The sequence below is a fragment of the Penicillium brevicompactum genome (genome assembly GCF_028827555.1).
Source record: "Penicillium brevicompactum strain IBT 35665 chromosome Unknown utg000005l_segment0_segment0, whole genome shotgun sequence".
NCBI classification, from domain to species: domain Eukaryota; kingdom Fungi; phylum Ascomycota; class Eurotiomycetes; order Eurotiales; family Aspergillaceae; genus Penicillium; species Penicillium brevicompactum.
This window is the reverse complement of record NW_026623208.1, coordinates 1,535,757-1,554,453: the sequence shown is the minus strand read 5'-3', so window position 1 is coordinate 1,554,453 and position 18,697 is coordinate 1,535,757. Positions and strand designations below refer to the sequence as shown.

The window sequence follows — 18,697 nt, the reverse complement described above, 5'->3', positions numbered from 1 at the left end:
ATATGCCACCCAGTAAGCCCATCAAGGGGAATACACGATATAGTAGAGACAGGCGCCTTGAACTCCCCGGGACTTCTGAAAGACCGATCATTCGCAAAATTTGGCAGGAAATTGCACCATTGTATCACAAGGCGATGATAACACCGGTGCATGAGGAAAATCACATTTACAAAGAAAAAGAATGCCGAAGGGCAGGACGCTGGTGGGGGAATCACTTGAGGTGGGACGTAACAGCTGACACGCGCTCGAAAGCGGCGTCAATGCTCATGCAAAGGGCATTGAAATTCCTCTTTGCTGAGTCGCTGACAACGGAAGTGTCGACGACAAGCTCGAACTCAGAGGCCTTCTCGCTGGAAACACCCTCGAAGGTGATCTCAGAATCAGAAGAAGCGGGAGTAGGAGCGTCGACAAAGAGAGCAAAGGCAGGGTCGGACTCGTCAATCTCAACATCGGGGTTGGAGACACCGATGTCAGACTGGATGGAAGATTCGCTGGTAGGGGTCTCGACAATGGGAGCATCATTCTTGGAGCTCTCGGGGAGGTTGAAAGAGGATGACTTGCCAGACAGCACCTCGGCATCAAGAGCAGGGCCCTCGGGAACCTCCATGACAGCAAAGACGGGGGTGTTGCCAAAGTTCATGTCGATACCGGAGTTCCAGCCAGCGTTGTTCATGGCCATGTTAGGGTCCATACCCTGGTTGGGCATCATCACCATGTTTGGCTGGGCGTTCTGCTGCATTTGGAATTCCTGGCCACGGTTGGCGTTTTCCTTGGGCATAGCCTGCATGTTGGGCTGAGGCGCGGGCTGCTGAGTCTGCTGGGTTTGCTGCGGCTGTTGGGGCTGCTGCTGCTGTTGCTGGGGGCCTTCCACCTCGTTCAAGAAGTTGGAGAAGTGAGGAGATCCGAGAAGCATGCGGGCAAGATCGTTCAGGCGGGCATTCTCCTCATACAGGGCGCGGTTCTGGAGGCGGACTTCATGTGCCTCGCTGGTTCGGGCAGCCACCTCACTCTCGAGTTGGCCGATGTATTCTATAAAAGATATTAGTTTGCGTAGGTAGGGAAATAGAATCGGGGTATCTTACCCTTGCGACGAGATCGGAAAGCACGAGCGGAGACCTTGTTTCGCAACTGACGACGTTCCTTGCTGCTGAGCTTCTTGCCCTCCTCACTGGCAAGGAGGCGCTCATCCTCGTCCATGTCGGCCTCATCCTTGCGGGACTTGGCCATATGGGGCATGCCGTTGGAGGGGGTGGGAGATCCCTCGCCGTTGGCCATGGCGTTCTGGCGCATCTGCTGGAGTAGACGAGAAATGCGCTCTTCGACGACAGGGTCAGGGTTGCGGGGGCCACGAGCCTGGGGCAAAGCGGGGACTTGTTCGGTCCGCTGTTGAACTTGGGTGCGGGCGACGTCGCTCTGCTTTTGCTGCTGTGCCTTGGCCATCGCAGCCTGCTGCTGATGCATACCAGGGTACATGCGACCGACCTGTGTGGACGGACCAGCCTGAGCCAGCTCATGGCCTCCGAGAGCGTTGGGATCGACGTACTGGCCCTTGGCGGGGTTGGCCGGGTAGAAGTATGGCGAGGCATTCAGGTTGTCAGACTCGATGTCCATCTCTGACGGGTTCCTGCCCGGCGCGGCATTGAAGTCGAATTGGGCATCCTCACGGTTCATGTGATGACCAGCATACATGTCGGCGTTGACGGGGAACCCTTGGCTGTTGCTGAAGCCCATGGGAACCTGGTTGTAGGTCATGGACAGGGCACCGGGAGGGAGACCGGTCTGTTGTCTGTGCTCGTCGTATTGGTGACTAGGAGCTTGGAAGGCGAGGGGAGACTGGCCACTTGAAGCGAAACTGGCGCTCCGGGCGTCGCTGGTGCTGAATTCTGTGCTTGCGACCGAAGGTTGACTGGTCATGGCGATCTTGGAGCGGGAGGGGTCGGATGTGTAGGTGAGTTGCTCGAAGTTGATGAAAGAGTCCAGATCCTGCTCGTAAGATGCAGGCTGCATCGGGTGCTCTGCGAGAGTTGCCATGATGGTGAAACCTGTCCCTTAGAGTGTGTGGGAGGGGAAAGGTATGAGCGAGTGGGATGGAGAGAAGATAACAGCGATAATGGAAATAAAAAAAGAGGGAAAATATGGATATAAAATAAGGATTAAAAAACGAAGGTCTAGAGATTATCTAGAAGGAGATTTTAGTGAGGATCGATGGAGAAAGTAGAGAACCAAGGACACAGGGGAAGGGGAGAAGCGGTCCGGAATAGAAACGGGCTTGCGTGGCCTTGATCAGTCAGCGGAGACCTAAGCCTGCCTGCCGTGATTGGTCCTTTCTTTGTTTACTAGCAGTCCTTGTATCTAGGGATACCTGTCCATTGAAACGGTATTTCGGCCTTTCTCTTTCTTTCGTTGCCACTGATGAAGATGAGCTATGTTGGTACTACTAAATACTCGTAACTATCTACAATTATTCCATTCCACACTCTCTCACCATTGTTCAATAGTCCCAAAATCTCCTGTTAATACATCTTCCCCCAGCCGAGGGTGGGCCCACTTCATGATAGAACCATTGGATCCCATTGGTTCTCGGGGAGAAGTCTTGGCGCTCGGAGATACGTTCAGGTATTTGTACTGAAATCACACTGTACAGTATGTATCCTTAACGCCTTGTGACGCAGGTGGCTATCCCATGTCTCTGTTCGGGCTGTGAATCGGAGATTCTTGCTTATGTAAAACAACATTCCACACATGTCAGGAGATGCCAAAAATGCTCAATCTTCATGGCAAATGGAAAGTCTGACGATGTTTTTGAAGAAATTCTAGAGACTGCGAAACCAGACTAGTCTTCCGAGTATCACCGTCAGCGCCCGAGGCTGAGCCAACTGTAGTGGCCTCGGCCGTATAGACCGTTTTCGGAAATCTAGACGGTTAGCCTGGTGGATGCTTCTAAGGGCCGAACACCTTTTTCACCAAGAGACCCTATGAAGACCCCTGGGATCCATTGGGAGATATGGGCACTACTCCGTACTCCGTACTCAATTTGTTATAATTCAATTTGCGATCACAGTGACGAAAGTCCAGACTGAACATCGACCACGGAAATGTCGAGCTCACTTGTTTCATCACAGGCAAGATGTACGTGTGCTGGCGCTTCGATCATAAACAATGTTAACCCCGTACCACGGCAGGTCGGCTAGCCCGTGAACCAGTCGGAGTATCATGTCCGGTTCTCCGTTTCAGTCTTGCATTTGGCAAAGAACCTTAGAAGCTTCAACTTGCAGCCAACCTCGGGGGGATCCGTACACGTGACATGTTAGACCCAACTAGTCTAGCCGTTCCGACTCTAAAAAACCCAAAAGGCCAGGCTAGTCCCGTTCAGACTATCATTGTGGACTCGGCCTCATTTTTCTCGTTTTTTTCTCTCTCTCTCTTTTTCTTTTTCTTTGCACTAGAAACATTGGTCTGCAGGCTTGTCGCAGAATTCTCTTCTCGCCTTTCAGCCTGCCTCTTCGGGACACCCCTGAAACCTAAAACTTTATCCAAAGCGCAGGGCAGACTCGGCGGGTCAAATCATACCCGCTTTCTTTTTCTCAATCTACGGAGTCCAAAGTCTCGACTCTGCAATAGCCCGCTTTTATGTGCTCACGATCGTCTAGGGCTGAGACAACGTCGGTGATCCGAATCCGTGTCGTCAAGCGATGAGGCTGAGCTAATCCTGCGCCTCAGTGCCACAGTGCCACAGTGCATTTGGTCTTCCTAAGTAAAAATAGACGCAAATCCCCTCTAGTGTCGAGATAATAGTTCAACGATAATGGGAGGCAAACCACTAGCCTCTGCATTATTGCCGACCACCCGGTGAACGGCCATTGTGCGGAGCCTTCATTAAACTGTCCCGAGTCTCGAACTGTGGATCTAGGGTATCGGCCACACTCTCCGCTGACTGTTCATTGATATTTATCTGGCAGTGATTCCAAGGTTTCACCCCGTTCCTGACGCGGACTATGAAGGGAATAATATCTGCAATCTTTGCAGCCATGGGCAGATCACATATATCGCCTTCCTCGAATTCTTCCAGTCAACGCACTAGGTCCAGACCAAGTCTCTTCCCCGGGTTCATCGCACGGTCGACTGACGACTACTTTGACCCATAACCCTGATCGCCAGATTGTTCGAGGCCAAAGGACCCTTCACTATGGAGTACTTGCGATCGTCTTTTGTGGTTCTGTGACGAGGCCTTAGGTCCCGCTCGATCGTGAGATTAAGACGGCTATCTTCCAGACTCTTGAACCCCTTGGTCCAGATCCCAGTAGATCTCAGGTTAATCCCAGATCTAGATTGCAGCTAATCGTCAATTCTGGGTCGATTATTCGTCTTTTCATCTGGGTCTGAGGCTCTCAATCGATCGCTCTGGACTTGATTCGTGTACCTCTCGACCAGAGACGATCCACAGTCACTAAACCATGTAGAATCTGGAGAAAAAGATTCCACGTGTCGTCTCATCAACCTTCTCATGGTCGCCGTTGAAAATTGCGCCACGCCATACCATACCACGTGAGGAGATGGTCTAGATCGAGGGCTCCGAAACTTGCTTGTATTGACCAACGTTGAGGATGACTAGTATCACTTCTAGAATCAACTGGGTGCAATTCCAAAGATGCCATGCTGCTCAGTTATATTCACTGCTCTGCACTCGTCACTCGCTTTTGACTGCGGATCCACTGAGCGTGTCTGGAAACAATGCGCCTGAGGTGGATGATAGCATCGATCTTGGAATATGTATTCACTCGTGGTTCTTTGTAGTAGAATGTACCATTCAGAGAGTTTTCGCGTGCTCCATATTAATGCAGCATATTATCAATCTAGAAATTTGAGTGAGGGCTTTCAAATCTATTTGATTGTTCGTACTTGGCCGTACGGGAAGCTCAAGCTAAGCCCTGGAGTATGAACAAAGTTTACGTAGCTTCGAAGATTATTGATAGGCGTGCATATAAGATGCCCAGAGGACTTTCCACTCCCTCTATCACGAGTTCCAATCTTGACCCAGTGGGAGGCTCCTGAGCAAATTAACATTGAAAGCACTAGAGACAAAAATATACATGTGCATATCACATGGAATTCTCTTCATCAAACTATGCAATACCTAATTTATTGTGATTGATGCTCATAACCTATGACTCAATAAAATGCTGTAACCCCGTGTATGACTCCAATCCAATGAGAACAAAAGAATTGACACTATCCATGGACTGCATCCATAAAATTGGCCCAGTGATGTCATTCTCCCCACAAAATAGACGAGATATGTGAAAATGACACCTGAGGCACCAAGCTAGTCCCCATTCGGACCCCGAGGATAGAACTTCAGCGGAAATCAGTTGATGGAGATGTGATTCGATGACTCGCGACACGAGAATCAGGTGCCACAGTGGCGCATGGACCCTGGGAGGCAGCCGATGTTACCCTGCAAGAATATTTGACAATATTTTAAACAACAAATCTCCCTTGATGAAGACACCTGCATTGGCAGTCACTCCAGGATCGAAGCCTTGAGCGCCAGAATACAAAGCAATGACAGCGCCTTCAGCGATTCTTGCGACGTGCAAGCAGACACGATTTCATCTGTTAGACGAGAGTCCTTCGTCAGAAGTATGGACACTCATAACCCATTGGCTTCTACAACTAACCTTGGAACTTGCTAAATCGATAGATTGACGTCGAAGGATTGAACATCATTGTAACTTCATCTGCCCCTGAGCCTAAAGATGAAGCAAAGACAAAAGCGAAGGGCAAAACGAAGGCCAAAGCAGCCGGAAGAGAGCTCATCTCAGATGCGCATCTTCGTTTCAAGGCCGGTGTCCACTACGGTCTGCTTGGCCGCAACGGAACTGGAAAGTCGAGTGAGACGACCTATCTCAAACGCGAAGTATAGGTTATTGATATTTACAGCACTGCTCCGGGCAATGGCCGAGAAACTCATACCTGGCATCCCACATGCGACCCGCATCGCTATTCTGCAACAAACCGACGAGCAAGAAGAGACATACGGCGCTGTTCTCAACCAGGACAAAACAGTTCTGGAGGCAGTTATCAGCAGTGATGAATCCAGAAATGAGGCGGTTCGAATGGCTGATTGTTAGTATCGTCCCATGTTGAACATGTAGAAAGCTAATTGTTCCAAGTCCTCTCGAGGAGCTTTGAGACCGAGGACCCCATGCAGCCTGTGAAGGCGATCCGCAAGATCCGACACCAGAAAGCCGAGAAGCACCTTTTCCTCGCCCACAAGAATGCAAGCTTGAAGAGTGGAGCTCGGGGCCTACAGGCGAGGAAGGAATTGAAAGCCGCGGAAGTGAAACTCGAGGCCGCCACGGAGTTGTAAGTCGCGCTACGTCCTTACTGGCGACTGTATCTGACTTTACCCAGATTGGCCCAGGATACAGATGCAATTGAAGCGGAAACAGTTCAGTCAGACACGCAAGCGGCTGTTGAGACACTGCAGAGTCTGCAGTCCCAGTTGGAAGACGTAAGTGACCTAACACCCATGACTGGGTATGCGCTAAATTGATACCAGATGAAACTCGCCGACCTGGAACAACAGGCTCGGCGCATCCTCGTCGGTCTTGGCTTCAAGGAAGAGGCATTTGAGAAAAAGATCTCGACACTCTCGGGAGGCTGGCGCATGCGATGCATGCTCGCTAGTGTTCTTGTCCAAGACCCGGACATTATGATCCTGGACGAGCCAACCAACTTCCTGGATCTGCTCGGAGTTGTATGGTTAGAGAATTACTTGAAACAGCTCCGCGACACATCGGAGACAACCATCGTCTTGGTCTCGCACGACAGGGATTTCATTAATGCAGTTTGCGAGGAGATCGCCATCATCCGAGATCAGAAGTTGACATATTTCAAAGGGAACCTCTCAGCATACGAGGAAGATTTCGAGGCACAGAAGCTCTACATGGGACGTATGAAGGAGGCCCAGGAGCGACAGATCGCGCATATGGAGTCGAGTATCCGCGAGAATATGAAGCTAGGCAAGAAGACCGGTGACGAGAACAAGCTGAGACAAGCCAAGTCACGTCAAAAGAAGGTCGATGACCGGATGGGTCTTCAGGTCAGTGCGAGCGGGGGTAGATTCAAGTTGAATCGCGATTTGGTTGGATGGCATGAACACAAACGGGCGGAGATCGATGTCCCCGAAGATGAAAGAGGCGCAACGATGAGTCTTCCTGATGCAACGGAGCTGCGGTTCCCGGGTCCGCTTGTTTCAGCGGAGGACGTGGTGTTTCAGTACAAGAAGACCGATCGCATTATTCTGGATACCGTGAACCTGGTGGTTCACCTTGGTGATCGTGTTGGGATCATGGGACTTAATGGATCTGGAAAGACTACGCTGCTACGTGTTTTGACGGGACAGGCTGTTCCATCCAAGGGCAAAGTCTCGACCCACTCCCGTCTGAAGGTAGGCTACTATAGCCAACACTCGGTAGAGGAGTTGCAAGAGCGTGGCCGGGCGGAGCCTAGTATGACTGCGCTGAGCATGCTGACGGCTGAAACCGAGGGGACCCTCAATGAGGGTGCCATCAGAGGGCTATTGTCTTCAATGGGGTTAGCGGGTCGCATTGCATCTGATGTGCCTGTGGCCAAGCTCTCCGGCGGACAGTTGGTACGTGAGCTGAGGTGAGACACCTGACCGAGCTAATGATCGACACAGGTTCGCCTTGCGCTGGCTCGCATTGTTTGGAGTGCACCACAGCTTCTCATCCTTGATGAAATCACCACGCATCTGGACTTCTACACGGTCACTGCATTAGCCACGGCTTTATCGTCTTTCAATGGCGCCGTGCTTTTGATTTCACATGATCGATTCTTGGTGCGGTCGGTCATCGAAGGTAAGCGAGACACAGACCATAAGCTCGACGAAGACTTCGAAGGACTAGAGTCAGAAAAAGCCGAAGAGACGCAAAGGCGTCGGTCGGTGTACGTGATCAAGCAAGGCAAGATGGTAGAACAGAAGAACGGGGTGGAACAGTTCGAGCAGAGTTTAGTAAAGCGAGTGCAGAAACTGCTGCCCGCTATTTAGACAGAAGACAATTCAATTGAAGTGACCAATTGTAATGGCGATAAATAATAATGGAAAAGCCACGGAAGTCCATATCACTCGTGACTCAGCGAGCGGAGCCCCCCCGTCCACCGCATGGACATGCCTCGACGCGATAAGCCCCTCATTCCTCCGCGGAGCGTTCGCATATATCTCGTAAACATGCCCCCTCTCTAACCCTTGAAATGATTCCCTGATGTTTAGCCCATGCAAGCGGATCTTGGGCCCCAGGATCGCCTGGGGCCGGACGACGGTCGTGACAACCCGTTATCAGAGCACTCACGCCAGACCCGCCACGACTTCCGAACTGCCTCCACCAGAGCGATCAGTGCAAGCGCCCAGACTGTCGGCTCTGAAGTCTGCCAAGCCGTTTTCCAACTTCCTCACAGACACCTTCAACCGCCAGCATGATTACCTTCGTATCAGCGTCACGGAACGGTGCAACCTTCGATGCCTCTACTGCATGCCAGAGGAGGGAATCGATCTCTCACCATCCGCGAAACTGCTCACATCGCCCGAAATTTTATACCTTTCGTCGTTATTTGTGTCACAAGGCGTCACCAAGATCAGGTTGACGGGTGGCGAACCGACGGTCCGCAAAGACATCGTGCCACTGATGCAAGACATCGGAAAATTGCGCCAAAATGGACTGCGGGAGTTGTGTCTCACAACTAACGGCATCTCGTTACATCGCAAATTGGACCCGATGGTGGAGGCTGGGTTGACGGGAGTCAACCTAAGTCTTGACACGCTGGACCCTTTCCAATTTCAGATCATGACACGACGCAAAGGCTTCGATGCTGTAATGAAGAGCATCGACCGAATTCTGGAAATGAATGAAGTCGGTGCTGGGATCAAACTGAAGATCAACTGCGTTGTCATGCGTGGCATGAACGATCGAGAGATTCTTCCGTTTGTCGAGCTGGGCCGTGAGAAGCCTATTGAGGTACGGTTCATTGAGTACATGCCGTTTGATGGCAACAAATGGAACCAAGGAAAGATGTTCCCATATCAAGAAATGTTGGCTGTCATCAGAGAGAAATATCCCACTTTTGAAAAAGTGGCCGACCACAAGAATGACACGAGTAAGACATACCGTGTGCCAGGTTTCGAAGGCCGCGTGGGTTTCATCACCAGCATGACACATAACTTCTGCGGTACTTGCAACCGGCTGCGCATCACAAGTGATGGTAACCTCAAAGTCTGCTTGTTTGGCAACTCCGAGGTATCCTTGCGGGACATCATCCGCAAGGAGAACAACGGCGCCCCGATCGATGTGGACGCGATGAACAACCTTCAACTTTTGGAAACGGTACAGAGAGCCGCACACCTCAGCGACAATGGCGAGCTGATGAACGAACGGGAACGAGAGATTCTTGACATCATTGGCATGGCTGTGAAACGCAAGAAGGCCAAACACGCGGGCATGGAGGAGCTAAAGGACATGAAGAACCGGCCCATGATCTTAATTGGTGGGTAGTTCTTTCACGATTTGGAAATGATTTATGACCTGTAAATCCCGGATGGTTTAATCTGTTGATTACATTATACCTTGTACACAAACACAATTCATGCATATGGACATAACGATGTTTTTGAGTGGACGCTGATAGAGGAACTAGACAATAAACCAAACCTCAGAGCACAACCTCGACACCACCCTTGGTCCAAGATCCCTACCTACATGCTCTCATCCCCCATGTCATCCCAAGTACGCCTCTATCACAACGGACCCAAGTCCAAAGACAAAGACCTCACACCCCCTCGACCTTCCCCATCCCTCCCAACAACCTCAGACCCCGATCTCCCACACCTCACCCCATCCAAAACCGTACACATGACGCAAATCACCTCGAAGCCGGAGACTTCGCGCGTCGCAACAGCCGCCTGCACCGTGACCTTCTCCAACGCCCGACCCTACGACCTCCTCCGCAAAGGCCAAACGCACAAAGGCGATGTCTTCAGCGTCGCCCGCATCGCCGGCATCATGGCCGCCAAACGCACCCCAGACATTATTCCCCTCTGCCACCCAGGCATCGGCATCACAGGCGTCGAGGTCAGCGTAGAACTAGTGGAGCCGGACAACAATCACGGCGCCATGGATGTTGTCGCATCAGTCAGTTGTTTTGGGCGCACAGGCGTCGAAATGGAGGCGATGACAGCTACTATGGGAGCGGCGCTGACGATCTACGATATGCTCAAAGCAGTGGATAAGGGGATGATCATTGAGGCTGTTCGGTTATTGGAGAAGAAGGGCGGGAAGAGCGGGCATTGGCTGAGGGAGTAACGCTTAGCCTCTTGGCCTTTGTATACAGATGTAGCGCCCGTCAGCCCTATGAAAGAGTCGGAAATTCTCCGTTCACCGCATTTTTGGCGGCTTGAGTTATTTTTTTTCGCTTTGATCGTCTGCCTGTGCATAATCTCTGCGTTGTTTTAAATAATAAAATAGAAGCCTCCAACAAATTCTTCAAGCAGATGGGGCGGGTCCGCAGAATTCGGAACCCACACTGAAAACACTTCGGAAAGGGTTTAGCCAGCCGCTTCAAGTCTTCAACTTCTATTTTTTCTCGCACTTTTTCTCTGGGGTTTGAGTACATGCTTGGGGGTCTTCACTTGCATTCACTCGCCTCTTGAGGGGAGAAAAAAAAGAACTAGTGCTTGTCTTCCCCCCAACGTTGACCCATACCGTCAAGGTTTTCTCTCCCGCAATGCTTATCCGTATGTATAACCGTTGCAGTCTATTGTCAGACCCTGAACTAATTCAGGCACAGCTCGTCAGTTGGATGGGCGAGTGGGACATTTCATCATGGCGGTACTCCCTCCTTGCAATTTCCTGACTCTTCACTACGCATACTTCATCGCCACTGGCCTAATAGCGAGCGTCATCTTCTATCTGACCTCGACGCCATGGCGCAGCGTGGCCTACATCGATTCGCTCTTTATGTGCGTCAGTGCCATGACCGGCGCAGGCTTGAACACCGTAGGAAATTATATCCGGATTCTCAAGCCACTCGCGACTAACCGGTGTTTCAGGTCGATTTGTCAACCCTAAACAGCTTCCAGCAGGCAATTTTGTTTCTGATGCTGATAATGGGCCATGCTGTGTTAATTTCATTGACTGTGCTGCTCGTGCGCAAGAGAGCGTTCGAGGCAAAGTTCAAAGGGGTCTCCGATGAGCGGAAACAGGCCGCCTCGCGACGCCAATCAGTTCTTGAATTGCAGCCGAGCGATCAGGCTGTCGTGTATGGTAGCACAGGGTCCGATGTTGTTGGGACTGGGGTTGAACAGGGCTGCAAAGCACGTCCCAAAGCTACTGTTGTCGTTACAGAGGCGTCGGGTAGTTCCACGCCGCGTGAAGACCCATGGGTAGATGATGATCAGATCACTGTGGGGGATGCTGTGCGTCACCATAATCACCGTGTTTTCCCCATGGCAGGTATTGGTGCCCGGCCAGATCTCAACAATCACCCTCGAGATGCGGTGCCCAATAGGCCACTGTACGACGAAGAGTCGTTATCTGGATTCAAGGGTATCCTGCGTGGCACACAGAAGTACATCTCGAAGGAACTTGTATCTCGCAACTCTCAGTTCCATGATCTCACAGCTGCCGAGCGCGAGGAGCTGGGTGGAGTGGAATACAAGGCTGTTTCGTTCTTGTCTGTGGTTGTCTTTCTCTATTTTGCGCTGTTCCTTCTGTGTGGCATCGTTGGTATGGGCGGCTGGTTGGAAGCCAACCATCCTGATGTTACTCGCTCCAACGGTCTCTCACCTTTTTGGACGGGTGCTTTCTTTGCCGTTTCGGCTTTTGTGAACAGTGGCATGTCGCTATTGGATGCAAACATGACTGCTCTGCAGCTCAAGTGAGTGAGAGCCAACTTTGGTCTCGAATTTTACTAACATCCGACCAGTGCCTACCCACTTTTGACGATGGGACTTTTGATTCTCGCGGGAAACACACTATACCCCTGTTTCCTACGACTCATCATCTGGACTATGAGGAACATGCTTCCGGATCGACCGCGGTGGCAGTCATGGCGCATCACGCTTGACTTCATTTTGGAACACCCCCGAAGGGTAAGCAATTGAATTACATTGACAGCCATCAATATGTGGTGACTTACGATTCATCTAGGTCTATACAAACCTTTTCCCAGCTCGCCACACATGGTATCTGCTTGGCACGATCATCATCCTCAACGGTATTGACTGGGCAGGGTTCGAGTTACTATCCATTGGAAACAAAGATATCGAGAGTCTCCCCACAAAGTATCGCGTATTGGATGGACTATTCCAAGCCCTAGGTAGGTCCAATTAAGGCCCACCACACACCTTCAACGAACTTTACTAACAAATCTGATCAAAGCGGTGCGCGCTGGTGGATTCTACGTTGTGACAATTGCCAACCTTCGTCAGGGCTTATTGGTTCTTTATGGTATGTTTCCTATCATCTATGAACTAGAAAGAAGACACAAGCTAACTAGCGCATAGTACTCATGATGGTAAGACTCTTGACTCGAACATCTTCAACCCAGACTAACAAGAAACCAGTACGTTTCTGCGTACCCAGTAACGCTGACAATGCGGTAAGTACATCATCCCACCCAGCAAACCAACATCTTCTAACAATCATAGGAACACAAATGTGTATGAAGAGCGCTCGTTGGGAATCTATGCACACGATGACACCTCCGACTCACCCGCAAACACAAGCCGGAGCAACGTCGCCATGGACCTAATTCGTCACCACTTAGGTCGACCAGGCCCACACGAGACCTCGCGCGGCTATTTCGTGCACCAGCAGCTCCGATCCCAGCTCAGCCATGATCTCTGGTGGATTGCACTAGCCGTGCTTTTCATCGCAATCCGTGAATCAGACCATTACGAAAATCAGCCTGTTGCATTCTCGACTTTCAATATCATCTTCGAGGTCGTCTCGGCCTATGGCTGTGTTGGTGTGAGTTTGGGATTCCCGGGGAAGAACTACTCGTTCTGTGGCGCCTGGCATTTAATCAGCAAGTTGATTCTTGTGGGTGTTACGCTACGTGGACGGCATCGCGGGTTGCCAGTTGCTATTGATAAGGCGGTGATGTTGCCGAGTGAGTCGTTGGCTTGGGCTGAGGAGGAGGATGCTGCTTTGCGGAGGGACAGGTCTAGGGCTTGGGCTCAGGAGCGTGGACCTGTTGGGCATGTTTAGACTTCATTGATTTCAAGATACCCCCTTTTATGTTTAGACGTTGAGAATTCATTGGATTTTCGAATCCTATGATGTTATGAGACAAATGATTCTTTTTGTAGGGCTGAGTAACTACCCAGTAACGCAATAACCGTGACATGAACAAGATATACAAATTAGAAGAGCGGCTACTCCATCTCCATTTCATCCTCATCCTCATCTTCAGACTCTTCCTCGATCTCATCTTCGCTCTCCAATTCCTGCTCGCCCTCGCTGCTTTCGTCGCCGCCAAATTCACCAGCCCCCTTGACATCCTCTTCGACGCCATTCTTCTTGGCCTCGGCTCTCCGCTTCTCCTCCTCGATGCGACCTTCTTCAAGAACAGCAGCACGCTCTTCACGGAGCTTACGCTGCGTCTTGACAAAGGCACCGATAGGGGTGGTCTCCCAATCAACATCCTTGAGGAAACCCTCGACTTCGGAACGGTGACGAGGGGCGTAAGAGACATTGATACGGCGCTCTTCGATCCAACGAGCGTTGGCCTCGACCTTTTGCACAATAAGGAGAATCATCTGGTTGATCTTGGCGTTCTTGTTACCACCGCTGCGGGCAGAGACCTGCTTCAGCCAGCGCTTGAGGGAGACAACGACGGGAACGGACAGTTCCGGGAACGCAATGTGCTTGGACCACAGGACGAAGAACTCAGAGAGAAGCTCGGCGACCTGCTCACCGACGCCGTCCTGGTAGGTACGTGATCGAAGGTAGGATTTTGGGGCGCGGATAGCTGTGTTGAAGTCCAAGGGGCGGAGGGTGCTGGACTTAGGGTGCTTGCGCATCTCCGCAGAGGTCAGGACCTCAAGGAGGGAGGATGAGAGCGGGATGTAGGTGCCGGTGGCACGGGAGATGCGAAGAAGGGCGCGCGTCATTTGGAAGCGCAGGGGGAAGTACGTGGCAGTTGGGATCAGGCGCATGGCACCCAGGGTGATTTGCACGACGGGGTAGATGAGGGGGCGCAAAGCGGATTCTTTGCCGGCTTGGGCCTCAACAAGACCGTCGCAGTGCTGTGAGAGGACTCGGGACCAGAAGTCCAGCGAGTGCACGTATTGCCAGTTGTAGATGGTCTTGTAGGAATCTTTGGTGGTGTTGGTGATGCTCTTGCGCAGATGCATGGCCAGCTGGCGGATGAAGGAGAAGCCTGCGGTGTAGGAAACATTTTGGTCAATGCCCCAGATCTCGGCGGCGGAGTTCTTCATCAGGTTGACACCTGCAAGAGTGTGCACTGTGGTGTTGCGGCTACCCTTGACGACACCCTCATAGGTGGCCTTGAGGACAGTCTCCTTGATACCGGCATCTCCAAGAACCATAAGACGGCGCAGGAGCAGGAAACCTGTGATACGGGTGGCGTCGGCGGTAGCGACATCGGCCCAAATCCCGACAACAATCTTAACGAGAGTCTTCAGCACCTTGCGGAACTGGAGAAGGTATGGCAGCATGGGCTCAATGGACGCAAGGGTCATCTTGAGTGTGGATGCATCGGTCAGGTTGATCAGCAGCTGGTGAACTGAGGCAGTGTGTGATTTGATCAGAGGTGTGAGGGTCTTGAACTTCTTTGAGTCCAATGAGACTCTGATCTTGCCGGAGGCGCTCTCCTTGACAGGAAGATGGTGTGCCAGAACCTTGGGAACGTGGGTGAGGGCTGTGACGAGGACCTGGTGGTAGACGTTCTTGTCGGAGATAGTGTATTTCTGGTCAGGAGCATCGGGGTCGTTGACATAGGCGGCCGCGCGGAAAGCGAGCACAACCTGGCGCAATGCGCGAATCGAGTTTTGCTCCTCCATCAACTTCTGCCACTTCTTGACCATAGCAATGGTCAGGGTGTCAACCTTCGTGTCCTCCTCTTCCTCCTCCGCTTCAGCCTTCTTAGACTTCTTGGACTTCTTCTTGGCGGGCTCATCGTCCTCAGGCGCTTCGCTCTCGCTCAGAGCATCGACTTCCGAGAGATCGCCTTGCTCGCCGAACTCAAGAAGTTCAGAGTCGTTTTCCTTCAGGTACTTGTAGAACTCGGGGTCCTTCTCCTTCAATGACTCCAATTGATCCTTGTGTGCATCATAATCATCAACATCACTGGAGTCATCGTCATCACCCTCGGGCTCAGAAGCCTCGTCTTCTTGTGCCTTGTCTTCCGAGCGCTTGCGCTTGCCGATCTTGGGGGTGGTGTCCTTCTTGTTGGCCTTCTTGCCCTTCGTAGTCTCCTCGGGGATATCGAAACCACCAGCGAAGAAATCGTCGACGTTCATCTCAGCGAAAGCATTTTGCTTCTTGAGTTCCTCGGGGGTCTTCTGGTTGTTCGCGGCTTCGGCCTCTTGCTTGGCAGCATTTTTTTCCTTGCGCTTGTCGTTCAGGTGGTGTCTCTGCTTCACCTTCGCATTCGCTCTGCGTCGCTCGAGAACATCACCGAGGTGCTTCTTCTCGAACTTCTTCGTGGACTTCTTAGCTCCGGCCATTTTGGGTGATTGGTGCAGAAATGAGCCTGCAGTGTAGCTTTGGTCGGAATTTGTTGCAAAAAAAAAAAATTCGGGGAGAAATTCGGCGGGTCCGCCTTCCCGACCGCCTTTGGATATCGGCGATAACGTCAAGGTGTTTACCTACTGCGACGACTCACGACTCACGACTTCTCCTATACTGTACATAGGGATCGTTTCGCCCAAAATGTACTCTCAACGTCCTCTGTCTTATGCGCCGACCCCATACAGCTATACCCCCAATCCCGCTCGCTCAGCCTCAATTAACCTTGATGAAGTATGGGTCTATGCCCCCGCATTGATAGCCAGTTTGGCTAATACTCATATTAGGAAGTCAAGCTAGCTTCCAGCTCGGCAGAGCGTGACTTGTATGAATCGCTAGCCGAAATATACAGCATTGTTGTCACCCTCGACGGACTCGAGAAGGCATACATCAAAGACGTGGTTACCGAGGCAGAATATACCGAAACATGCACACGTTTATTAAAGCAATACAAGTCCAGCCTTGGAGACGAGGCTGTGTCGCGGGAGTTTGTCGACCTGGAGACTTTCAAGCGTACGTGGGGTGTAAGTATTGATTCTCGTCCAGCTCTGCAAACACCAGGCCCTCTAACACTTGTGGCAAACAGCTGGAGTGCCCAAGAGCAACAGAACGGCTACGCATTGGCCTTCCTGCGACAGTCGAACAGGCTTCCCATGGTGCTTCAGCTCCTAGCATGGCGGCAACGACAGGACCCGCTGGCGCATCAGGCAGTCTCATTCTGGCGGCGACCGAAAACTTCATTACCTTCCTTGATGCTTTAAAGCTCAACATGGTCTCCAAAGATGCGCTTCATCCTCTCTTGTCAGAGGTGATTCAGTCTGTGAACAAAGTCACAGATAGTGATTTTGAAGACCGTGGGAAGATCATCCAATGGTTGATCGCATTGAATCAAATGCGGGCTACCGAGGAACTGAGTGAAGATCAGGCACGAGAACTTGCCTTTGATATCGAACAGGCTTATCAAGGATTCAAGGCGACTTTGAATTAAGTGGCAGGTACGGAGTACATTTGGTTGCATTAGCAAGGCGTTCGAATGGAAATTAAAGATACCATGTTGTTTTCAGTCTTTAGCCATTAATGGCAGTTCATTTACTACACAAATCTCTCGGTTTTATCACTGACGCATATGTTATAGTTTGGTGTACTCACCAGCGCCCAGGGATCTTTGTTTCATTGTAGATTTACGCCTGGATATTCAGGCCAAAATAGACCCGCGGAACCACACAGAGCGAGCCTTTCCTAATTGGGAATATTTCAGTATTTTTCCCTTTTCTTGCGCCACGCCACAAGATCCGAATCTCCAGTCTCCGGGGACAAAGATTGTCACTTCTCTCATTGTACATAGACAGTAGCAGCCATGACCGGTGCTACTGATGAGCCTCTACACGGTAAGTACACTCCGAACCTACAATGCTTTTGGTGCCAGCTTCGGTCCACAAAAGATAGTGCAACTGATAAGCATTGCAGTGCTCGATCTCCCACAACTCTACCAGAAGCCCTCCGGAACCGAGTTAGTGAAGGCGTTGGCTTTACTGAGCCTTCAGCCGCGCACATTCGGCACAACTGCAGATGTGGTTAAGGGCCCCGCAGTCCAGCCCGCAGGAGTGACTCGTTATCTCACATCCATCATTGCTAGTCCGTTGACATGGCTTGAGACCGATGAGCTGCGTGAAGCCATCTGGGACGCCGCCGGTGCAAGACTCAGCGAGCGCTCTGGCCGAACCGGTAAGCATGATCTCTACTTGAGTGTGTTTTTGCTTCGCTGACAGTGACTCTCTTCAGCCATGCCGGCTATGTCGCGCATGTTTAACGTTCCCACCTCCTCCGGCGACGAATACACACTCACCTTGCACGAGCCCTCCATCACGGCTGACAACCTCGGTATGAAGACTTGGGTCTCTTCCTATCTTCTCTCGCGCCGACTCCACACCCTCGAATTGCCGGCAGGTTTTCCAAACTCGGCAGTGTCTTCCCCCACATCTACTCAGCAGCGGCCTTTGCGGGCACTAGAGCTGGGCGCGGGGACAGGTCTGGTTGGTCTGGCGTTTGCAGCAGTTCAGGGCCGATCTGCAAAGATCCACCTCACTGATCTGCCAGAAATTGTCCCAAACCTTGCGCACAACGCTGCTCTGAACGTGGAGCTCCTCAACACGACCGGGGCGACTGTAACGACTGGCACGCTTGACTGGTCGGTCACACCGTCGCCCCTACCGATAGAGGAAGAGCGGTATGATTTGATTCTCGCAGCTGATCCACTGTACTCGCCCAGCCACCCCAAGTGGCTGGTGGACACCATCGGGCCCTGGCTCAGCCGTGGGCTTGGTGCGCGAGTCGTGACGGAGATGCCACTGCGAGACGCATATCTACCGCAGGTCAAGGAGTTCCGGCAGCGAATGGGCGAGCTGGGGTTGGTGGTCGTAGAAGAGGGAGAAGAGATCGGTTATGATGACTGGGAAAGTGCGGATGGAGGCGCGCTGGCCGTCAAGTGCTGGTGGTCGATTTGGGGATGGAGCGAGAAAGTATGAAGCGTCGGCGGTGCTGCTGGAAACGAACGAAATCACGAATTTTAAACGATACACGATAGATAGAATGCGGTCATTGAGATAGACATGAACAAAGTGACTTCTCATGGGCTTGTGGATGTGTCTGGAGTAGCGCGATCAAACCGACTGTCTAGGCTCATCACGTGGAAATGACGTAGGTGTCATCAGCATCCATGGAATCGCCATTCACCTGACATCTGCCTTGATCTTTATTTTGGCTCATCTTTCACGATGTCATTTTCCTGTACAGCTGAACATTTATATCTGGCAAGTCAAGAAGATGCAGCACCCAAACTCATGCTAATACGACAGCAGACTTGAATC

General features: G+C 51.5%; 8 protein-coding genes across 8 annotated transcripts; 6 read left to right on the top strand and 2 right to left on the bottom strand.

Annotated features, from left to right (window-relative positions):
* Window positions 1–211: 211 nt before the first annotated feature.
* On the bottom strand, window positions 212–2,031 carry N7506_006405 (bZIP transcription factor; the record flags this gene model as incomplete). The annotated part of the gene is made up of 2 exons (XM_056955698.1): window positions 212–1,029; window positions 1,083–2,031. The coding sequence occupies 2 exons, from the start codon at window positions 2,029–2,031 to the stop codon at window positions 212–214; spliced, it is 1,767 nt and encodes a 588-aa protein (XP_056810032.1).
* A 3,923-nt stretch (window positions 2,032–5,954) lies between these two features.
* Window positions 5,955–8,074, top strand: N7506_006404 (ABC-F family ATP-binding cassette domain-containing protein; the record flags this gene model as incomplete). The annotated part of the gene is made up of 5 exons (XM_056955697.1): window positions 5,955–6,126; window positions 6,174–6,366; window positions 6,415–6,514; window positions 6,563–7,657; window positions 7,706–8,074. 5 exons carry the CDS (start codon window positions 5,955–5,957, stop codon window positions 8,072–8,074), a joined length of 1,929 nt encoding a protein of 642 aa, XP_056810031.1.
* A 214-nt stretch (window positions 8,075–8,288) lies between these two features.
* Window positions 8,289–9,572, top strand: N7506_006403 (uncharacterized protein; the record flags this gene model as incomplete). Its single annotated transcript, XM_056955696.1, has 1 exon — window positions 8,289–9,572. One exon carries the CDS (start codon window positions 8,289–8,291, stop codon window positions 9,570–9,572), a length of 1,284 nt encoding a protein of 427 aa, XP_056810030.1.
* Window positions 9,573–9,791: 219 nt separating this feature from the next.
* N7506_006402 (cyclic pyranopterin monophosphate synthase MoaC) lies at window positions 9,792–10,379 on the top strand (the record flags this gene model as incomplete). Its single annotated transcript, XM_056955695.1, has 1 exon — window positions 9,792–10,379. The coding sequence occupies one exon, from the start codon at window positions 9,792–9,794 to the stop codon at window positions 10,377–10,379; it is 588 nt and encodes a 195-aa protein (XP_056810029.1).
* A 421-nt stretch (window positions 10,380–10,800) lies between these two features.
* On the top strand, window positions 10,801–13,286 carry N7506_006401 (uncharacterized protein; the record flags this gene model as incomplete). Its single annotated transcript, XM_056955694.1, has 9 exons — window positions 10,801–10,810; window positions 10,864–11,072; window positions 11,126–11,952; window positions 12,001–12,166; window positions 12,225–12,393; window positions 12,456–12,524; window positions 12,581–12,591; window positions 12,641–12,675; window positions 12,725–13,286. 9 exons carry the CDS (start codon window positions 10,801–10,803, stop codon window positions 13,284–13,286), a joined length of 2,058 nt encoding a protein of 685 aa, XP_056810028.1.
* Window positions 13,287–13,453: 167 nt separating this feature from the next.
* On the bottom strand, window positions 13,454–15,769 carry N7506_006400 (mRNA-binding ribosome synthesis protein NOC2; the record flags this gene model as incomplete). The annotated part of the gene is made up of 1 exon (XM_056955693.1): window positions 13,454–15,769. The coding sequence occupies one exon, from the start codon at window positions 15,767–15,769 to the stop codon at window positions 13,454–13,456; it is 2,316 nt and encodes a 771-aa protein (XP_056810027.1).
* Window positions 15,770–15,974: 205 nt separating this feature from the next.
* Window positions 15,975–16,818, top strand: N7506_006399 (ESCRT-I subunit protein VPS28; the record flags this gene model as incomplete). The annotated part of the gene is made up of 3 exons (XM_056955692.1): window positions 15,975–16,064; window positions 16,118–16,354; window positions 16,417–16,818. 3 exons carry the CDS (start codon window positions 15,975–15,977, stop codon window positions 16,816–16,818), a joined length of 729 nt encoding a protein of 242 aa, XP_056810026.1.
* A 369-nt stretch (window positions 16,819–17,187) lies between these two features.
* On the top strand, window positions 17,188–18,355 carry N7506_006398 (S-adenosylmethionine-dependent methyltransferase; the record flags this gene model as incomplete). Its single annotated transcript, XM_056955691.1, has 3 exons — window positions 17,188–17,218; window positions 17,298–17,555; window positions 17,613–18,355. 3 exons carry the CDS (start codon window positions 17,188–17,190, stop codon window positions 18,353–18,355), a joined length of 1,032 nt encoding a protein of 343 aa, XP_056810025.1.
* Window positions 18,356–18,697: the final 342 nt, after the last annotated feature.